This window comes from Ambystoma mexicanum, chromosome 12 (assembly GCF_040938575.1).
Source record: "Ambystoma mexicanum isolate Mex_15411 chromosome 12, UKY_AmexF1_1, whole genome shotgun sequence".
In the NCBI taxonomy this organism is placed as follows: domain Eukaryota; kingdom Metazoa; phylum Chordata; class Amphibia; order Caudata; family Ambystomatidae; genus Ambystoma; species Ambystoma mexicanum.
The window spans coordinates 1,159,436,280-1,159,459,309 of NC_090936.1; the positions used below are offsets into that span (position 1 = coordinate 1,159,436,280).

The window sequence follows — 23,030 nt, forward strand, 5'->3', positions numbered from 1 at the left end:
CAATCATAGAGTAGTCACTGGTTTGTCGACTTTTGGGCCCTTCACATTCATCTCTCAGAATATCGAGTTATGTCTCAGTGATTTAGTCTTCTGCACTGCAAGTAGAGACCAGGGAATCAGGTTGTCCCAATTCCTCCCATCTTCGGAGACCAGCTTTCTAAGGATGTGTTTCAAGGTTTTGTTAAACTATTCCACGAAAGCATCTGTCTGGGGGGTGTAGATGGATGTTTTCAGAGTGCAGATTTTCATTAGAGTTTTCATCTTGTTCATCAGTTTTGATTTGTAACTGGTTCCCAGGTAGGTAAGGATTTCTGCTGGGAAGCCCCCTCTCGTAAAGAAAGGAATAATATCTTTCAATTTTGACTTGGTGGTATTACTTCTCATAGAGAAAGCCTCTGGCTATTGGGTCGCATAGCAGACAATCACCAATATATATCAGTTACCGGAGTTGGATGGTTCCAGGGTGCCGAACATGTCCATACCGATCCTGTGCAAGGGTGCCTTGCTGATGGGTAAAGGCAGTGGTCATGCTCAGGGTACATGCCTCGGGAGGATAGCCCAGGGGCAACGTGCTTGCCTTGGAAGCAAGACCACCCAGAGCAACACAGGTTCGATCCCCGGTCCCGCGCTTAGAAACCTCTGCGTATTAAGTGCGTTATAAATAACCTATCATATCATCAGGAGAGGTCTTCTGACAGATGGACAGCATGCACAGAATTGTTTAGTTTCAGCATATACCCCTAGCCAGTAAAACTGGCTGAGCAGTGCCTTCTGCGTTTTCGCTAGACCAAGATGTCCTGCCATTAAGTGAAAATGTGCTCTCTTCTCCACTCTAATAGTCCCTCCTAAGCATCACTATTCTCTCCTCCACTCGACTACTCCCTCCTTCACTCTAGTAGTACTCAAGACACCCTCCTTTCACTGCTTACACTACCTATCCTCAACTCCCTTGACACATTAGCACACACAATCACACTGCAGTACCACTTGCACTCACTACCCAATACCTCACACCTTCTCCAGAAATCGCCTCTGCAATCTGCTGCTCCTTCCTTCCTCCTTCTGATGTCTTGGTCCACCACCTCCCCGTCTCTAACCTCAACCAAACAACCCGCACTTCCGGCTTCATGTGGACCCCTTTTATACCTCTCCCCCTTTCTGGGTTGGCTCTCTGTCCCTGGCCAATCTGGCAATGTTTTCCTTTGTATGCCGCCAAGATTACAAATAGGGCTTAGCCGTGCTCACTTCCTCTGTGCGGGTCAGCCACGGACTAACTATGGCGGACTGAAAAGCTCAGTGTTCATGTTCAGGGCTTTATTCTTTCTGACCCAAAGGTAAGTTCCATAGTTGGTGGTCCTATCTGTCCCTATCCTAAAGAGAGTTTTCCTACCTAGGAAACTAAAACTAAAGATCAGTCTGTGTCTCGTCGTCAATTTATATATATATATATATATATATATACACTGTCCTTGTGTTCAAAACCTTAATCTGACACTCACACTAAAAATTAACAACTAAGAGTGTAAGGAAAACGACTCTGATTCAAGGCATGGCAAAAAAAAACAAGTAAATAAATCCAACTAAATAGTCTTTGGATCGAGAGGGTGGATCCCTCCCCCTGGATGTCTCAGGTAGGATGGCAAAATTGTCTCCTTCAAATAGTGACTCCTTAAAGATGGCAAAAGTGTCTCTTTCAAACAGTGACTCCTTAAAGTTGGCAACAGTATCTCTTTCAAGCAACCACTGCCTAAGGATGGCAAAAGTGTCTTTTTCAAACAATAGTTCCTTAAGAATGGTGAAAGTATATCTTTTAAAACAATAACTTCTTACGAAGAACCTCCTGGTATACTCCCCTGCCAGAAAGCCTTTAGTAGGTTTATCAGATTCCCTGGTATAATTATAATTATTCTTTTATAACACGCTTAATACCAGAGATTGGCTTCTAAGCGCAGGATCAGGATTCAAATCTGTGTTGCGCTGTGCTGTCTTGCTTCCAAGACAAACGTGTTGCCCCTGAGCTATCCACTCTCTCTTGCCAGGTACCTTCCCACAAAGTCAACTTATTTATTTACCTTCAACATGCCTGGTGCTTGCTTTGCCAGGACCTCTTTTCATCTGATTTCTACAGATCCCCTGGTATATTCTCCTGCCAGGTATCTGCCCACAATGTCTGTGCCTCTGTGTATTTCAAATGGATTGCCTGGTAAACTCCCCTGCCAGAAATCCCTTTCTGGGTCTTGCAGATCCCCTGGTATGCTTCTCTGCCAGGTATCTTCTCCGTAAATGCTAACTGCCTGATGTACTTATTTCACCAGGGCTTCTTTATAATGTTCTCACTGTCTCTCAGTATAGCACAGTTGTATTCCTTCACTGTATATACTTTCTTGGCTTGAGGTACTACTTGTTCCAACTTTCCCCAAATTGACATCTCATATATGGAAACTTGTTCAAGTTTGGCCTTTGAACTTCTTCAGTAGTATTCATCTGTTTTTGGCTACACTTGCTCCAACTTTCCCCATATTGATATCTCTTATATAGAGACTTGTTCAAGTTTTGTCTTTTAACTCCCTCACTAGCAGTCATTGGCTTGTGGCAATACTTGCTCCAACCTTCCCCATATTGACATCTCATGCATGAGGATTTGGGCAAATTCTGTCTTTGTTTTCTACTCGGTTGGTATTCAGAATAAGTTCTTAATGGCTCACATGCCTGTCGGTAAGCCCCGGGGTCCCCAACATCTCTGGGCAGACTCACCAGTGTCTGGCAGCGCCTCCAACCCATGGCACATTGCTGTGGTGAACCTTTTACCTTGGGATGGCATTTTCCGCTCTGTAGACCTTCTCTCAGCTCTTCTGCTGGCTCTGCGTTCGTGACTGGTAAGCCTGCTGCTTCTGGACTCGACAGCCCTGCCGGTAGCTTTGCTGTTGCTGCCGGTTCCCCAGCAATTCTCTTGCAATGCCTGCTTCATCTTCTGTGGCCTCGTGCCACACTGTTAAGGACCGCTTGCAAGCGGCAGGCTGAAAGCACCTGCTTTCTCCAGCACAGTCTGTTCCCGTCTGCTGTTTTCTCCTGTGGTTCTGCTTCCTTCTTCTTCCATTTGGCTTCTCTCTCTCTTGCCAATATGGATTCTATTTTTAAATGTCCCTCACAGTTGGGTCTCATTACAACAACTAGCCTGCATGTTCAACTTAGTATTTTCTTTGATCCATATTAACTCCTTCTTCCTCTTCCTCATTCCAGTACTTATGGGAGTTGGAGTCCATAGGATTTATAGAATTTCTAAGTTGATTTTGTTTAAGATTAGCACAAAAAAATCAGAGACAGGAGATGTTGTGTGTGTTATGTACCTATGAGGTGGGAAATGTATTCTGCCTAGAATGTCTGGTAGGAAGGGGTGTTAGGGTTTTGCAACTGGAGGGATTTGTATAATGGTAACACGCCATCATGAATTTAGGAACTCCAGTGTCTTCTACATGTGAAGAATACCACCTCCCTGCTGATGGGGTCACCACATCTCCCCGACAGCCATCTGCTCCATGTGATCCTCCCTCATAATAACCCACTCAAGGCTAGGATCATGTGGCAGCTGCCGACCTCTGGGAGGAGATCTCCTGCCGGAGTTCAGTGATGACTCCATAGGATTCAGACCTTTTTGTATTCTGTGTTAAACCTCGGCCATATTTCAGTGATGTGAAACCAGTATCCACTTCTCACCACCTATTAAACCTGGGCAAAACAGAACACCTCCAAATAGAGAGCCCTAATTCCTCAAGTAGGACAGCAGTCCCTCTTTTCCCTCCCAGCTCTTGGAGTGTTAAGGTTGTTTTGAAATTTCTTTGAACCTGCTATCTTGATCCTGTTTCCACCTTGACCTTGTGAGAGAGTATGGCACTGCTGCGGACCGTTGCCCATCTTGTGCTGAACCTATTCCCGCTCTCCATCTAGAGTCCTATTCACATGATCGATCTCCTCAAGGAGAGCCAGAGAGTAGGATTCTCTGCAACCATAAACACGTGGGTGAGGGTATATGCCCACCTGAATTGGATTCCCTTCTTAGGGAACCAGGTTGTCAACGTATAGCACACCCCCATTCTGGCAAGTGCCCCTGGCGTTTGCTATTTTTCTGCCCTTGAAATCCAGCGCTGCTTCTTCTCTAACCTTTCTCCATAGGAGCTCCTTATCTGTAAAACCATGGCATAGGATGACTGTTGATCATAGGCCAGAACCCCCACCACCACCACCTCTACGTACTCTTTTCATTTAAAAGTCTAAGGAAGGCTCATCTATAAGTGGATCTTTGCCAGAATATGCACCAGGTCTTCAATGTGTCCCGAGATCTCTCCCTCCACATCTAAATCCCCAAAGAGATGCATGTTCCATCTCCTCTCCCTGTTCCCCACATCATCAATTTGCAACTCAAGCTCTCTTGGGTGTGCTTCCATTTCCTTCAATTTCTTTTAAGACTTTAGTTTCAGTATGTCCGTGGAGAGCTAGCCATTTTCTAAGGCTTCTAGACAATCTTTGGCTTTTTCCATGCTGCACTTGAGTTCCGCTGTAGACGATAGTTCATCTGACCCGAGTGCTCTGATCACAATGAGAATATCTTTTAAATCTTGATCTGTAGCCACACTATTTTGCGGCCCATGATTTACCTCTGTTTCCAGCTGACAATCCCCCATCTTCCAATTGGTATCCAAAACTGGAGGCAACCATGCAAAACATTGTAGTTTGGTGTGCCTTGAATTTGGACTACAAATGTTACTCTACAAAAGTAGATGGACTCTTAATTAAACTAGGCGTCCCCCAAACGCTCTGCAAAGCTACCTGAGCTAGCTCAATGAATTGAGCACTGCCAATTCCATAGACTTTTCTGGTAAACCTGTCTTTAATGTCTCAAGATGTGTTCCGCACTTCCACCACTAAATCAGCCACTTGATACGGGGACAGTCCCACAATGCGACCTCTTGGGTGGAGGCCATGCGTGGGAAACAGCACAAGGCAGACACCACCCTGTCTTTAATGGTTGATCGAATAGTGGATGGGGATCTTAATATTAGTTTCCCTCCGTTTATAGGTATCTCACACAAAGCTGCCGTTCAACTCAGCTCATGATATGGCAGTAACAGCCACTGTGATCCAATCTGCATCAGCATTAAACCCACCACCGCAGCCGCAATTACCTGATTCTTGAGCATGGGCCCGCTTCTATACCAGGCCCCTTCTTCTCTGCAGCCGGGGTCGGTCCTCCGCGCATCACTGATGGTGCCCCCAGGTGCTTCCCATCCTGCTGCTTCAACTCCGTTCTGGTGCTCTCCTCTGTTGGTCTACCATAGCAGCACAATCTTCAACTCCGGTCCCAGCGCCAAACGTTACTCCAGGCCTTCCTCTTAACAGTGTCCGTGGCTGCCTCAACCACTAACTGTGGGTCTCTCCCACAGAGCAGCCATCATCTGGGGGCTTCTGGTCCCTGTCACTTCACTTTATATAAACTGGGGGGTTGCTAAAACAATATAGGTGAATATGCAAAGTGTGCAATAGCAAAGCCATGTCCGCTGCATCCCCTGCAACAGTGTGATCCCACCACATATCGCCTCTTACTCCAAGCAAATAACACGTTTACATACATGTACATTCCCTCTCACACCTTGCTTCCAACTGCTTCACTTAGAATGTAAGAGTGTTCACAGGCGTTTCTGAGCCACCTTTTGTGGGTGGGTGCCCCATTCCCTTTCAGACAACCCTTTGACACACCCACAATTCCTTTCCCTTGGTCTTGGAGACAGTTATGCACGACTGACTCCAAAATGTGCATCAATTGGTAATCAAGGTGTTGGTCCTTCTGGATCACTTTTCTGTCCATGTTTGAATTTGGAGTCTGTTACTCATGAGTAATTTACTACTTTTTCAAGGAGCATGCCAAGCCTACCCCTGGAAAAATCTTGGTGACACAGCGCCAAATTTATCATCAGCACAAGCTACTGAGCTATCTCAGAGGCTACGGAAATGTTCACTTACCTAATCACTCTTGCTCACTCACTCACCCACTAACTAACTCACCCTGTCGCTCCTCTGGATTACAAGCTCACTCTCCCACTCATTGAATTCCTCATTCATTAACCCTTTCGCTCACTTGCTCCCTGCCTCAATTATCTTCTTCCTATCAATCGCTTAGATTAACAGTGTATTAATGATGAGTTACATATATAATACTACTGATCCCTTCAACCAAAGTACTAATATCTTATCAACTACCTGTACCTAGATTTCGTCATTCAAACATACTGGAACTCGTGGGATATTGTTCTCAAAATGGCTGCATGTGCCTGATCCACCCGTACATGAAAAACGGATCACTTCTCGACAGGATCCAGTGCTCAGTAAGTTATGTGTTCGTTGGCTGACACTTCTGTGCTGTCTGTGTATAATACCTTTATTTAATATTTTTCATCCTCTCTTTCTTGCTACAGCTGTTTTTTACGTTTACATTTTGCCTGTCATTTCTCTCCCCCTCCATGTGTCTTTAAATTCAGATGTTTTTTTATTCCTTTCCTGTGCTCCCCTTATCTCCTCCCTTCACTAGATTCTCCTTGCCTTTCTTTTTTGCATTGCGTTTCATTGATCACGTCCCCTGCCTGCCCCCCTTCCTCCTGGTCCCCCCTCACTTCAAATCTCTTGTGAAGATAAACTCTCTCCAGTTTAGCATGTCTCACAATCAATTGTGATGACACCTTCTGGCTGCTGGGGGTATTGTTAGATCACTAGTTGTCTGTGAAGTTTATTAACATGTGGGAGATTACATACATGATACTCTCCTGGAGACTTGTCTCGGGAGGATAGCTCAGGGGCAACGTGCTCCCCTTGGAAGCAAGACGACACAGAGCACCACAGGTTCAATCCCCAGGTCCGCGCTTAAAAACCTCTCGGTATTAAGCACGATATAATTAACCTATCATATTATATCATATCATAACCCATCATATCTCCAATTAATTTAAGAACTTAGAACTTGGACCTTACCTCATGGTGTCGGCCCACCTTCTAAGCCCTGTGATCATGGGAAAGCTGCCATCTTGTCTCCTCTACCCGGGCTCTGGCCTCCTGCCGTTCCCACCCCATGTCACGTTTCCCCACAGCATCTCCTCTCCCTGCTGCGAAGCCTCCACTCACCTGCCTCTCCAGTCCGCCGAGCTCCTTGCTCCCGCCACTGGAATTAGTCTTCACTCATCCTGAAATGGCCTCCATGGAGAGTGAGAAGGGACTAGGAGTAGTTCCCTTATTCCTTATTCCTTTCCCAAAGCGGCCATTTTTGTTTGTAGTGTTTCAATTCGTGAAATGGCCACAGCGCTGTCTCCCAACTTCTTTTAACATACAGAATGGGTGCATTATATTTCTTATAATGCATGCTCTGATGCAAGAGATATCCCATTTGTTGAACTGTGGAATAAATGCAGAATGTTTTCAATTGAATTAAAACACCTTGATAGACCCATGTAATGTGTTCCGAAGACATATTTGAAGCAGTTTACAAAAAGCTTTTGCAATGCCGCTTTTTGTCTTAGAATAACAGCCTCATTTTACATGAGGCATTAAATATGACAATGATAAACAAAGGCTCAGAGAAGCTATCTGCCTGTTCTTTACCATGAGTCCCAGGTTTGTCAGGATTCCCCTGATAGAGTGAATCAAGAAGTGGGAAATAGACTCTGTATGCCAAGTGCCGGAGGTATCTCCTTCGCATTACCGCCAAACGTATAGTTGGCAGTGCGAAAAAAGTAGAAGTAACTTCACTTTTTTACCAGACCACTGTACTCGTAATTAGGGGTGTACCAAATAGTGAAATTACTATTTGGCCGAATATCGAATAGTTGGCCCAAGTATTCGGCCGAAGCGGAATAAAGATCTGAATATTTTCCTTTGGGGGCAAAGGCATGTTACCTCCAGCAGTATATTCAAGTTTAATATACTGCTGGAGGTGTGGACTACAGCTTCAAGTACCACCATACAGTATTCAGCTGAAGTCAAACAGCCGGTTTTCAGCCGAACTTCAGCCGAATGCTCACTCAAAGTCGGACTTGGGTACACCCTTAGTCTATGAATTTACAAAGAAAATGTGTTCTAAAGGAAGGCATCTGGAAAATCTGTCATGGCTGTAGTTTCTTTACTGCGTGCTGCTGGTGCAGCTGTGCCATTCAGAGAGCTCAGAAAGTGGGCTTTACTTCTTGTTATACGATTTCTATTCTGAGATGGCTGATGGTCTCTTGGTGCGTCTAGGCTTGCTTCTTGTCTCCTCTGTTCATTCATTCATGCTCTCCTACTGTCCTCCTCCAACAGCCCACAATTTATTTCAAGCTCACCTTGCTGCCTTACCCTTTATTTTATTTCATTGTGTTCAGAACACGGACTTTGTTTCTTTCATCTTATTTGGTTTTTGGGCAAACCCTTTCCTCAGAAACAAATCCTTTAGAATACAGATGCTAATGATAATATTGCTTTCCCTGATGAGCTGTTCCAGGCAGTAAAACAAAACCTGCAGCCTGTTATATATGGTATAATGTACCCCCTGGCCTACTTTATAAGGACATTTCAAGTCACTGAGGAGTTCTGTGACCAAACAGAGGAACAAGACTGAATGCAGAGCTCCTTTAAAAGGTCCCGGAAGTCTGAAGTAACTTATCATATCCTTTAATACATACTAGGGGGTATTCTATTCCTTATAATACATGGCTATACGCCATTTACTAGCAGCCTCTTGCTTAACCTAATGTAAGAGATCGTCCATTTGATGATTCATATAATCCTTGCAGAATCTGTTTTGATATAAAGAGCCAGTAAGCAGCATCTAATGCGTTGCAGAAAAATTGTTTAAGTATTTTAATAAAATGCATCGACAAAACATTTTCATTTTGTGCTTTAAAATAAATAATAGCATGCAGATTCTTGCTGATATGTATATAACTCACATTAAACATTCTACCATAAACACTTCCTGGTCAATGAATGGCTGCGAGGTGGCGCAGACAGATATTTTACAAGCAAGGAATTTGAACAGCTTGTCACGGTTTTACTTAAGTACGGTTGTGACCGCTGGAATTCAGCTCTGTGCTTACTCAAGCAACGGGCATTGTGATGTGTAAGGGTGCCGAAGAGTCTGACACAATAGTGGCATGGTGATTAGCAAAGACTTTTTATTTAACCAAAAATGAAGGGGAAACCTAACCCTCCCCAACTCTGAGAGGGGTTTCCATGCCTCTAATAAGGAACTAAGGAGTCAGTCAGAATGTCCAAGTTAATAAAAATAGTCCACCGTTGTGTCCAAATGCCTACTTCTATCCCTCCCACTTGTAACTAATAAGAAAAGGGTTCTGGATCTTCCTGGCTCGCTTCTTATGGAAAATGAGCCACAGTTCCAACGTAGGGGAAATGTTTGCTTGTGAGAATAACTCGCTTCTCACGGTCTCACTTCCTTTCTGAGGAAATAAACAAAGTTCCAGTTCACAAGGGCTGGGCGGAATCGGAATGACTCCCTTCCTCCCAAGCCCTTGTCAGCTTTTAACAATTCACAGTTCAGCATTATCAGGGGGCATGAAGGGGGAGGTGTCTCCCCGTCCCAAGGCTTGCTTTGCACTTCAAAGTTCCCAGTTTACATGAGGGCCCAGTCTTATGGTTGGGGGTCCCAGACCCGTGTATTTCTCTTGCCTTGGAGCGTTAGACCTGGTTTACTCTCCTGCCAGGTACTGTGACTATGAAGATGACTTGACTTGATCTTCACAAAAGGGTGCAGGTCCCAGACCCGTGGGATCCTTCTCTGTTGGTACTGCAGTTCTTTTTCATTAAGGGTCTTAGCTATTCCCCCAGGGGCTTCCCTTGTGCCCCAGTATTGTAGCTCCAGTGTCTGCCAGGCCCTCTGTTACCCCTTACAACCGCCTGGTAGACATTTTACCTTTAGGGTCTCTACCATCTCAGCCTGTCAGTCTCTGGGTTCTCTGCCCTCAGTTTCCAGAGCCTCTAGGCTTCTCTGCACTCCTGGTGTGCTGCGGTTTCTCCGCAGCACTTGCAGATTCTTAACGGGTGCACCTTCTTGCAACCACACGGTCCCTCAACTTGGCTGGCCTGGACGTTCACTGCCCTGCTTCGTCAGATGGTCCTTCTACGTCGGACCAGGTAAGAGCCTCTCCGCCTGCCCATTAAGCACTTTTAGCAGGAAGGTGTGTTAGCGTGAAGTAGGCTATGGGAATACCATGTTCTCCCCTGGTCGTCCCTAATCCCACAGGGGGCTTCCCTCCCCATGAGATTCACCCACTGAGTACCACCCCGAGAGGCACTATCTGGTAGGGGTCTCACCTCCCAGGCCTCATGGGAAGGGTCTTCCCCTAGGGGAGAAGGGACAGCATCCAGGGATTCGTCACAGATTTCGCAACGGACACGTAATAACTGATTACAGACTAGTTGTGATGTCATGTTCTTATTACAGGACAGTTGTGAGGTCACGAATATCCTGTGATAAGAACATTATTTACATGCTTTTATACGGATAGTGCAAGCTGCCGTGTATTAAAAGGAGATTAGTGTCCCATGCACTACTCCCAAGAATGTTCTTTAATGTGTAACCAGAGCACTAACAAGAAAGAACAATTTTATACAAATCTAGTTGATCTATAACACAAGATTTCTACAAGATCCAGTGGATGGCATGGCTACATGTTACACATGGTTTCCACTCGATCACGGAGCTGGCATACAGTACTTGTTACACATGGTTTCTACTAGATCCAGGGGCTGCGATATAGTACCTGTTACGCATGGTTTCTACTAGATCCCTTGGCTGGCATACCGTACCCGTTACACATGGCTTCTACTAGATCCAGTAGCTGGCATACCATACCTTTTGCTCCTGGTTTCTACTGTCACACATGGTTTCTACTCGATCCAGTGGCCGGTATAAGGTACGTTTTACACATGGTTTCTACTAGATCCAGTGGCTGGCATACAGTACCTGTTACTCATGGTTTCTACTCGATCCAGTGGCTGGCATACAGTACCTGTTACTCATGGTTTCTACTAGATTCAGTGGCTGGCATACAGTACCTGCTACTCATGGTTTCTACTAGATCCAGTGGCTGGCATACAGTACCTGTTACTCATGGTTTCTACTTGATCCAGTGGCTGGTATAAGGTACGTGTTACACATGGTTTCTACTAGATCCTGTGGCTGGCATACAGTACCTGTTACTCGTGGTTTCTACTCCATCCAGTGGCTGGCATACAGTACCTGTTAATCATGTTTTCTACTAGATCCAGTGGCTGGCATACCGTACCTGTTACACATGGCTTCTACTAGATCCAGTGGCTGGCATACCACATGGTTTCCACTAGATTCCAGGTCTGGCATACCATAACTGTAACACATGGCTTCTCTTAGATCCAGTGGCTGACCTACCATACCTGTCACACATGGTTTCTACAAGATTGTTAGGGAGAATTCTCTTATAAGGCTAATTTCTCAAACCTAGTGAGTCCCCCAGCAGCTTTGCTGGATTTTTGGGGTTTGTTGTTTTCTCCTGCTAAGAGTGAGACTCTTTTCCTCCCACTCTTAGGCATGATTTGAGGTATGTCTTTGACTTATTGTGTGCTTATGGGGTCTTTTACTCCATAGGGTATCATCTGTTTTAGTGTATGTGTTACACTGCACCCTCAGTGCAGTAGCAGTAACACAGGGGTGTCACAGTGACCCCCAAACATAGACTCCATACCCTGGGACTGACTACTGTCTCCCAGGGCATGTAAAGTCACCATTGACTTTACTAGTCCAAAATTGTGAACAGAACCAGTACAAACCATCATATTGTGGAAGTACTGGAAGGGGTTAATGAGATTGCCCCTGGGTCTGTTTCCAAGGGGGCACTGTCCAGTCCCCCCTTGTCGAGTTTCTGGCTGGTGGCTGTGGTTACCACGCAAAATATTCCTCCAGAATATTTCCTATGGGATTTTCCCATTGATTTTAAACACACCACTTTTTGGTGCAATGTTAAAGATACCGCTGGTTTATTTATTTAATATAAAATCACCAGTTGGGTCTTTTCACCAGAACTCTTTTCTAAAATGGCATTTGTGTCTGTCTCTGTAAACTCCAACCAATGTCGGGCCCTTTGTTCCACTTTTTGGCGGGCTTCTCCACAGAAGCCCTCCAATTGGTGCCACTCTGTCTGCGTTCCACAGGATGTGTGGTTAGGGTATTTGGCACCCTGGACTGCGTTGCCTTAGCAACTCAAGTCGCACTCTGTTCTGATTGGCCCAGTGGTGAGCCGCCCGGCTCAACACTTAGCATGTATGAGTGACAGCTAGGCTGTTGAATGGGGGTTTTTCTGCATAAAAGCAGGGCTTTTGGGACTGGAACTTCAGATGTCGCCACGGGACCTAAGAAATCCAAAGAGGGGAGAAGCTGAGCCATCTGCAATGACGACACCACCAGTGGAGCCCTGCTGCAACAACCTCACCACTTTCCCAACGACAAGAGAAGATCTTCTGCTGAAAGAGTCTTCTTCATCTGAGCTGGTGGGATCAACCAGTTTGTCATTTCGCCTTCCAGGACGTCTCTTGGTCAAATCGCCCGTGCCAAGCACCCCGGCGGCCGGATAGACAAGCTTCACCACTGTGACCGCGAATAAAAGGAACGCACCTTTTAACTGACGAACCCCGCGGCTGGTCTCTTCCCTGGGCAGTGCAACGACTCCAAGTTTCCTTCTCGACGAGATCTTCTCTTCCCCTGGTCGAAACCACGAACTGCACCCGCTGCCAGGAACAACTGCCACCGCTGGAGCTTCCTCAACTTTAAAGGTACTGTGTTCCACCTGGCCTCCCTTTCTACGGTTTCTACGGTTTGCTAAAGGTGACCCTTAAATCCTTGGCTTTCCAACTGGGTTGGCCCCCAGAGCTTCTAACTTTACCTTCTGAATCAACCCAACCTCTTTTGAACATTTTTACAAAGACTTGAATGCATTTCTAAACTGTGTGATCTTGGGCACATTTCACCTTGCTCCATTTAAAGTGGGCCTGGCCTATGAACTTTGGCTCTACAGCAGACTCAGACTCTGCCTTCACTAACTTGTTTTGGTCTTATTAAAGTGTTGGGAACTGTTTTATTTTCATGACCTGCCTTTTCCTCTCCCTTTAACTTAATTATTGGAGTGCCATCTAAGTTACGCGCTTGCATCTGTTTTTACAAATAGTGGTGTTTTGACTTAGACTTGTCTAATAATTCTTAAGGGAGGTGTGTATACTTTTCTGATTGTGTTTGAACTTGCTTTGATTTAGAGTGCTAGTGTATTTCTTTAAGTGTGTGCTAAATAAATAATTATATACTTTTGATACCAAGCTCTGGTCAGTGTTTGTTTGCTCTACTGTGTTTTTAGCCCTATTGTGTATCCTCTGTATGCTGCCCTTCTCTTCTTGAGAGAAGTCTGACTGCTCAGCCACAGCTACCAGGTAAATCTGGGTGGTGCAGACTGCTACCAATTGGGTTTACTGCTTACTCCTGTAGTCTTAATCTTCTTGCAGTGTTCCCCAAGGGAACTACACAGGATTCTACCTAACATAGATCCAGTGGCTGGCATACCGTACCTGTTACACATGGCTTCTGCTAGATCCAGTGGCTGGCATACCCTACCTGTTACACACGGTTTCCACTAGATCCTAGGGCTGACATGCCATACCTGTTCCACATGGTTTCTACTAGATCCAGTGACTGGCATACAAACATGTTATACATGGTTTGTACTAGATCCAGTGACTGTTATACCATACTTGTTACACACGGCTTGTACTAGATCCAGTGGCTGGAATACCATACCTGTTACTCCTGGTTTCTATTAGATCCTGGGTCTGACATACCCTACCTTTCACACATGGATTCTACTAGATCCAGCGGCTGGCCTAAGGTACCTGTTACACATGGTTTCTACTAGATCCAGTGGCTGGCATACCGTACCCATTACACATGGCTTCTACTAGATCCAGTAGCTGGCATACCATGCCTGTTACACATGGTTTTTACTAGATCCAGTGGCTGGCATATAAAGGGAAGGCATGGTATACTGACACAATGGATACAATTTGTAAAACCTTTCTTGAAATTGTTGGGGCTGGAAAGGCTCCTACTTTGCCCTATAACTAAGATGGGAGTAATCTCGACCATCAAACGATAAACACAACCGTCCTAGTAGAGTCTGTCAAATCAAAATGGCCTATGCTAACAAAACCTAATGCCTGCCCTATCTCTTGTACAAAAAGTGTATAAAGGAGAAATGTATGCATAGGTAAAACCAGGGTTTAAAAGAATAAAGGTGGCTGAACCAGCTCTCCTCCCCACGTTAGACCTCATGCTAGACAGTCTTTGTAGTCATGGCAGGATGACACACTCTGGCTCGGGTTCTCAGTACCATAAACAGTTCCAAAACCTGGATCGAGACCCGCTTGGCCGTCCAGTTCAAAGTCTCTCTTGCAGATCTTTCAACACAAAGTTCACATAGGTCCACCTACCTCTGGCTCAGACCTCTTCAAGCACAGTTCACATGGGTCCCCCTCTGTCGGGCTCAGACCTCTTCAACACAAAGTTCAACAAAACCTTGTAAGTCTAGCTTAAATTACTTGCAAAGAATGCACAATGCAAGTCTTTTTGCACAAGCGTGATCCTATCCTATCTTTTAAAAAAAAGTGCCAAGCCTTTATCTCCTATTGTCAGGGGACATAAAGTTTGTGCGGTTCCCCACTAGGCAACATTTTTACATTGTGGAAATTGGCCTTACCTCAAGAAAGTCACAAAAGGCTATCTTGGGTGCCTCAAGAGATCTGGAGGGACAGGGAGTAAAAGTATTCTCCACATGCTACTCGGACTCAAGCTTGCACAAGCTGGAACCTTTGGGGGCAGGGGAATGCTCGAAGGAGGCTTGTTCCAGTGGGACGCGAAGGAGGTCTGAGAACCTAAACAAGACAATGCCCTTACTCTTCTTGCAGAAATTACGGACTCAAGTACTTCAGAAACTGGGAGTGGATGTTCAATCTCTTTAGACAAAATGAGGACCGTCTGATAAACTGCAACACACGGGGCTCCAGTGCCTTTAAATCCAACAAAAATTTGAGAACATCTATTTGGAAATAATGACATTATACTCTTTCAGGAAACACGGCTTGTCAACCCAATAGAAATTGAAGGCTATACAGTACACAGTCTACCTGCACTACAAAAAGCCAAAGAAAGGCCATCAGGAGGCCTGCTGATGGCATTTAAGAACTCTACAAGTAAAGAAATAATTCCCATATTTAACAGCTCAATGGGGGTTCGGGCCTGTAAAGTTTGTCTAAGATCTGATACGCCTGACTCCGATTTTGTCGTTATTAATGCTTACTGGAACCCCGCATGGAAGAACTGCAGGCTTTTCTTGCAATACTGTCCACTTTGCTGCAAAATATCAAATTAGATCTTGGGGGAGTTCACATAATTTGTGTAGGAGATTTGAATACTCAATATGTCCGCTTGATAAAGGAGAAAGAACCAACGAAATTGCAAAGCATCTCCAGAAGGGGACAAAATTGGGGGGACTTTTTAGACTCATGGGGTCTGAAGATGACAAATGGGTCCATTGGCGGACATAAATGAAATTCCCTCTGTCTCAACCTGGCATCGTGGGCATTCATCATATACTCTGGATTACATCTTTCTGTTGGCAGGCCTATTTTCTCGCTGTTCATCACTGTCTATAAAGCACGATGGGGGGAGTGATCATCCCGTTTAGAGCTGCTGTTCTCCGACGTACCTGTAATAGCATCAGACAAACAGACTCAAGAAATGACAACTAAAAAGGGCAAATATACGGCTTTAGAAATACAGATTAGAAAGGAAAAACCTAAATAACAATTTAGAGAGAATCCCTGAACATATTCAAATAGAAAATTGTCAGCCGGCCAAATTTGTAAAATGTATCTGGTCCACCCTCCCACCTACTGCGGCCAAAGCTGAGGGGAAACAACTGCATAACCACATATTTGATGAAGAAACCTGGGCGAAAGAAAAGGTCTTCCGGCAAAGGTTACGAAAGCTAAAGAGATTGCAATATAGTCCTGAGAGCTATAAAAGAGAGTCCAAGATATTAAATCAAGAATAAAGCACTGGTCAGTAGGTCGAAGAATGCTGCGCCTACAACAAGATGGAGAGCTGATGCTGCAGTTAGTTAATAAAAACAACTCTAGAAACTTCTGGTTGGTTATCAACCAGCTGGAATCTCACCACAATAATACTCAATGTAATTTGGTGTCCGAGTCCAGGTGGGTTGAATACTTGACAAAAAAAGTTGAGATTCCCCGAAGATACCTACATAGAGCCAACTTGGATGCTCCCTGGTACCTGTCTTTTGATGAACAGGACATAGTGGATGTAATATCCAAGTCATCTGTCTCCAGAGTGGCTGGCCCGAAAGGGCTGACATACCATGTTCTAATGACCAATGTGGCTCTATGGTCCAAGATGCTAAATTGGCTCTTTAAAGAGATACTCAAGCAACAAATGTTTCCCTCCTCATGGAAGATCGCAATAGTCATTCCATTCTTCAAGGGGGGGCGATTGTTTACAACCGGCAAACTATCGCCCGATCGCCCTTCTTGATATTGAAAGCAAAATGGGTATATTTTGTCTAGCCACCAAACTGGGTTTAGACAGGGTCTGTCTACTGCTCTGAACGGGCTGACATTGAGCCTGATTAGTGGGAACACCAAGGGAAAAGGAGATCTGTCGCTATATGGGCTTGGGTGGACCTCTCAAAGGCCTTTGACCAGGTTGACAGGGCTCACCTCTGGAATAAACGGAGGAGTTAAGCGATCCCTGAGGGCATGCTGTCAATGAACTACATAGGGACACCACGCCGAGAGTGAGACTTCATGTGCAGGGACAATCGTCAGAACTCATCAGGGTGGAGAGAGGAGTGAGACAGGAATGCTTGGGGGCTCCTCTCTTCTTCAACTTGTATCTGGCAGACATGGGCATTTTTTTTTTTTAATCATCAGCCTTGTCCAGCCCAGTGATCAATGGGAGGAGGATCCATTGGCTGGCCTACGCTGACGATATTGTTCTGCTGGATAAAACAGCAATAGGGTTGCAGCGTCTACTGACTAAGTCGGGTGAGTGTGCCCAGATAAATGGATTATCAATCCAACAAAATCTAAGATTGTTGTCTTTAGGCAAGCGCGAAAAAAGATCCACTACCCTAAATGGGTACTGGAGGGCCAGACTATCCCAAGGGTTGACGAATTAACCTATTTGGGCTATATGGTATATGCATCACCAGCAGTAAACGAAGTAGAATCGGATGTGAATGGGAACATTTTGCAACTTATTCCCCAAATGAAAAGTTTTTTTTCAAATATTGTAAATTCTCGATTCTCCCCCGTGATAAAGTATTACGTAGCGAAAGTTATCCCTGTGATCCTATATGGATTAGAGGCCAAACCATTGCTTTGGTATATAAATTGGCAAAAATTGGAGGGCCTCATCTGGAAGAGAGTGCTTCGGTTACCAATGAGCGCACCAATTTCTACTTTGAGATTTGAGCTGGGCTTAAAATCTTTGGGCTCTCTTGTAGACTGGAAATTACTGTCTCTCGTCAGATTGTCACTGCACAGGATCACACGTTATACAGTGAGATAAATGCTCACCTTGAGCACTCTAAATCAAAGATTCTCTCTAATTTGGAAATAAGGGCTAAGGAGATCCTTGTAAAAGCGGACATTGATCTTGAAACATTAACCGATAATCCCCTAAAAGTAAAGAGGGCAGTGGAACCGAGTGACTGGATCGCAACAATTGAAAACTTGCAAAACTCAGTCCCCCCAAATTCATTTCTAATGGTTGACAAGAAATTAGGCTATCTGCCGAGATGTTTGCTAAAATTCCCTGATTTGAAGGTCAGAAAAAAATTCCTTAGAATTCGATTGAATCTAATCCTCACTTGAGAGGTATTGGCCAAACGAAGACAAGGAGAAGCAGCTCATAAACTGTGTGAAACTTGCAAAAATCCATCAAATCAAACACTAAAACATCTGCTAATGGAGTGCGAGGGCGCCTGGCCTGCTAGAGTGGCCTTGTTTCAGAGATTTGTGGACAGGCAGGAGGGAATGGAGTCAGATGTGTTCTAGGGCAGACTGATCTCTGGGCATGAAACGGCATTAACAAAAAATGTGGTGCAAGTTCTAGAAAGAAGCAACATCGTATTCTGAAGCCACTCCGCACTGGAATTTGTGGATTGTGGTGGCCTGTTTAACTTTTCGGCTCGAAAGAAATTGGGCACCCAAAATTAGGTCTTTGGGTTTGGGAATTACAAATGAGAAACTTCATGAACTATCTACTATTCACACTTTTTAAGAAATATGATTCTATTATGATTATGTCTGTTTTTAAATTCTATGTAACATTTTTTTGTAAAAGGTTCTTGAAACCATATACAAATAAAAAAAGAAAAAAAGAAAAACCTCGCAAGGGGCTTCCTTCCCCAAGCTTTTTACACTTCGGGTCTCCCTCTGTCAGGCTCGGACCACTTTCAGATGTCGAAGACTTTTAAATGTGCGTGGCTTTCTTTACAGACCACCACAGGACCACTTTAATTGCTCATTCACTTTTCCTTTCGGCGTCTCTTGCCGTCAAACAAAACACTATTCAAATCCTTCACTATGGGATACGTTGAACAGAGACCTTCGACAGGGCACTTTCACTTATGCCGGCCCACTCTGTCGACTCTATCACTCTTTTGCCAACTGGACTACAAGACCCATAAGGCCTTGCTTTTGCCTCTTTATCTTTGGTGCCTTACACCAACCAGACTCTTGTTTCATTCACTCACTCACCGGTAGCGTTCAGGCTTTCCACTTCTTCCAGCTGGTTTGCGGGCAAGGCCTTCAGCATCAGCCTCTCTACTCCTCTCCAACACTCTCCTTTACCCAAGAGGAGAATGGCCTATTTCCTGACACAAAAAGGATGCTTTCTCCAGCTCCTTGGCTCCACGTCACAAACCCTTCTAGCCTCTTGTAAGCACAGATCTCTCGCCTGGATTTCTTTTGCTTTAGTTTGCAGCTGAACAGCCCCTCTGCCTACCGTGCTTTGCTGCCTGGTCCTTGTCAGCGCCTGCTGAGCTGCTCCTTCTCCTGTCAAGCCTTGCCCCTTGAGTACTCGGGATTTGGGTAGGGATGCTCTGCCGGACTCAGCCTTGTAACCTCCCACCTCTTTTGTCAAGAGCAACTGCCTTCTCCTTCCCTGCAGGCTCCTTTTAAACACCTGTGAGAGGTTAATGAGCTGCAGGTGTGTGGTCAGGATTGGACCTGCCCGACCTTGTCTGTCCTCGTTAACAGGACAGCCTGTTGTCAAAATGGGAGAGTCTGTCCTCTGTGTCTTAGTGTGTGGTTTCTCAGTGCTCTTCATCCTCTCACTCTCTTCCTCGTCCCATTGTTTGTGTAAAAAAGGGTGAGGGGGGAGCTGGGAAGTCGGAGTATCCTAAAAAGAATAGGATGGTGTAGGGGTGTTGAAAAGGGGGGAAATACCTCGTCTCACCATTGGGTGTTCCACCGCCACTCCCCGAGGACCTCTCACCCAGGTGATCCTCCCGCACTGGTCCACCCCCAGGGATAGGTTCCAAAGGCGAAGGCCATGCCCTGGACACCTGGGCAAGAAATCCCTGGGGACTAGACAGTGAGACACCGTCTGGTTTATCACAAATACCAGACCTGTTACACATGGTTTTTACTAGATCCAGCGACTGGTATACCATACATGTTATTCATGGTTTCCACTTAATACCAGGGCTGACATACCCTCCGTTTTACACATAGTTTCCAATGGATCCCAGGGCTGACATACCATACATGTCACACATGGTTTCTGCGAGATACAGTAGCTGGAATAAGGTACCTGTCACACGTGGTTGCTACTAGATCCAGTGGCTGGAATATGTACATGTATATGTATATGTACATGTTATACATGGTTTCTACTAGATCCAGTGGCCAGCATACATACATGTTATACATGGTTTCTACTAGATCCAGTGACTGGCATACAATACCTGGACTGGCCCATAGAGAACTCTGGAGATTTCCCAGTAGGCCTCTGCACCCTAGGCCTCCTTTGTGTGTTAACCTATTTTATTTTCAAATGTTTTCACTGGAAAAGCGTTGATCTTGCTAAAAATGTGTAATATGGGGCCACTTTTAACATTATTTCCAGGGCCTCTTTTGTTTTCATGTCCACCCCTGGCTATGCCTGGAAACTGCCTTTGTAATACCTACACAATAGCCCAAACTGTTATGATTGGTTATTTATAACGCACTTAATAACCCTGAAGTCTCTAAGCGCGGACCCGGGGATTGAACCTGTGTTGCTCCTCGTCGTCTTGCTTCCTAGGCGAGCGCGTTGCCCCTGAGTTATCCTCCCGAAACAATTGCCATTGCCAGTGCTTTTTATATCTAAACTGCAGCTATGCCGGCCCCTCTTCTGCCTTCCCTCCAGGATCCCTCAGAGAGCCACCAAGCCAGCAGGAACCAGGAAGCTCAGAATTAAGTTTCGGAGCCGCGGGCACCACCTGTGTTGCACCACTACTCCGAACACGCCAGATTTCCCGAGACTGCTAGGGGTGGTAACGCCGGTACTAGTAATGTGCCCCTACATACTGTGTACTGTACACTATGTACTCTACACATCAGAGTGGTGTAGAGTCACCCCGTCGCACCCCACACAAACATGCAAACACTCTTTAGATCTATATGCTTTGCAAAGCCGCCCTGGCATCCCTCGTGGTGGGATTTCCTGAAAGATCAGTCTTAAGCCCACCTCTCTGCACCCTACACACATCCCCCTCAGCAAACGAATGTCCTCCTTTAGATTGAGCGATTACCTCTTGGTTGATGATACCCAGATCTTCTCCCATCCTTCACCCCGGCAACGGCTTAACCACCATCCGCTACTGGACGGCTGTTTGCTGACTGATGCTATACTCCTCGAAGACGGAAGTCCTCTTTCTGTCTGCCTCCAACACCAACCCCACTCCCCCATATCCTACAACCTCCTCCTCTGACGTCACCCACTCTCCCATGCCTCATAAAGTTGGGGTTGTCTATGATAGTCACCCACATCTCTTCCAGTTCATTATGACCGTTGCAACCAGACTCAACCTCTGAAACAGTAGGAAAATCCACCCGTACCTCATGCACCACTCAAATAAAACAGACTGGACCATAAAATTGTCTCGGGCACCAATGAAAAGGTGGCCCACCGTTGCAAATGGCTATTCATTCCTTTTTGCGACACAGTTTGAATATGGCCCAAGGGGGAGTTCGCAAATTGTGCATTTTAAAGAATATTTATTCAGACCAATTAGCCACATAGTGAAGTAACTCATCAAACTGGCCCACAATGGCCAGAAACGGGTCCACACCAGCATTTTGTGTTTTTGGTTTGGCCATGGGCCTATTGCCCTATGGGCCAGTCCGAGCCTGCTTATATCTCTACTCTTGTGCTCAGCGATCTTGACTTCTGCATAACCCTACTTACTTCCTGGTCTAGACTTCGGTATAGGCCAAAATGACTGCACCGAAAGTTCTGACCTATACAAAAAAGTCGTAAATGCATGCCATCAGAGGTTTGAACACCAAAAGTTCGAACCTTTGGTGGCATGCATTTGAGGTAGGTAAAAAAAAAAAGGCTGCGGGGGACACTATACAGTGTAGTGAGTGGGGATTGCGGGGGACATCCCCGCAGCACACCGAAGAAAAAAAAAAAAGGGCTGCGGGGGTGTCCCCCGCAACACCCCACTCACTACACTGTACAGTATAGTGAGAAACCCCTGCTGCTGTGCAAAAAAAAAAAAAAGAAAAGGACCCTGCAGCGCTGGTTCCCGATCACGGAAGTGAAAGGGAACCGGCGCCGCAGGGACATAGCGCGTCTTGAAAGGTAAGAAGGGTGTGGGTGGGGGTGTGTTGTCGGTGTGGGTGGAGGTGTGGGTTTGTAGGGGTTTTAAATGTATGTTCGCATGGGAAATTTACAAATCTTTTGGGGTGCGTACATTTCTCATGCAAACTTCTCCGTTGGATGGGATCCGGTGCCACAGGGTCCTCTTTTCTTTTTTTTTTTAACTTTATTCGAACGGAAGTGGGGGACTCCCCCGCTATCCCAGGCGATATTATAGTGAACACGGGAGCGGGGGACACCCCCACAGCCCTCGCTCCCCTTGTTCACTATACTGGCACCTAATGAAGATTTTATCAAAATTTTCGGCTGTTCGAAAATTCGATCAAATCACCATTCGCTTTTTTTTCTAAATGTTATATGGGTTCTGCATCTCACTGCGCTGTCACTCTCAAAGTCCCCACTCTTAGGGGGTCATTACGACCCAGGCATTAAGGGGTTAACGGCGCCGTAAAATGTTGCTGCGCCGTTAACCCCTTAACGCCTTACTACGAGGTCCCTTTGCGGCTCCCGACCTTAACAGCTGGTCTGGACCAGCCGTTAAGCTAGGGACCCGCAAAGGGACCTTTAAGGTAATTACGGTAACGCAGTTTGCGGTACCGTAATTACCGCCTTCCCCTTTCCCATTGTGCCCTATGGGGCAAAAATGGGAATGGGGAAGGGCCAATGGTAGATGGGGAATTACCGCCCCACCAACCTTTGAATGGGGTGGTAATTCCCCATTGCACCACGGCGGAATCGGTAAGTTACCGGCGTTAACCATGGCGCTAATAGCACCATTGGTTAATGCCGAATTTGTAATTAGGGCCTTAGTCTCTTCACAACCTATCAGTCCCCCACCATCCTCCCTGTGCTGCCTCCTCTTTCAACTCTTCAAAACGCAGCTCAAATTCCACAAGGGAAGCAGCCCCCCAAACATTTCCACCCTCCTAGCCAAACTATCTGCACGGCTCTCCTCTTTGACAGTCTGCCCTCAAAACCACTCCACGCGTTTTGTAAATGTGCAAACACTGGCATCAGGCTGTCACTATGTCGT

The 23,030-nt window shown here is 45.6% G+C and overlaps 1 protein-coding gene across 2 annotated transcripts in view; it reads left to right on the plus strand.

The window, feature by feature from the left end:
* IRAK3 (interleukin 1 receptor associated kinase 3) overlaps positions 1 to 23,030 on the plus strand; it is a 155,006-nt gene that overhangs the window by 75,547 nt on the left and 56,429 nt on the right. For both annotated transcript variants that reach the window (XM_069629760.1, XM_069629761.1), the window contains exon 7: positions 6,263 to 6,377. In XM_069629760.1, the coding sequence (XP_069485861.1) occupies positions 6,263 to 6,377 (115 nt within the window). The remainder of the gene's footprint in view (positions 1 to 6,262; positions 6,378 to 23,030) is intronic.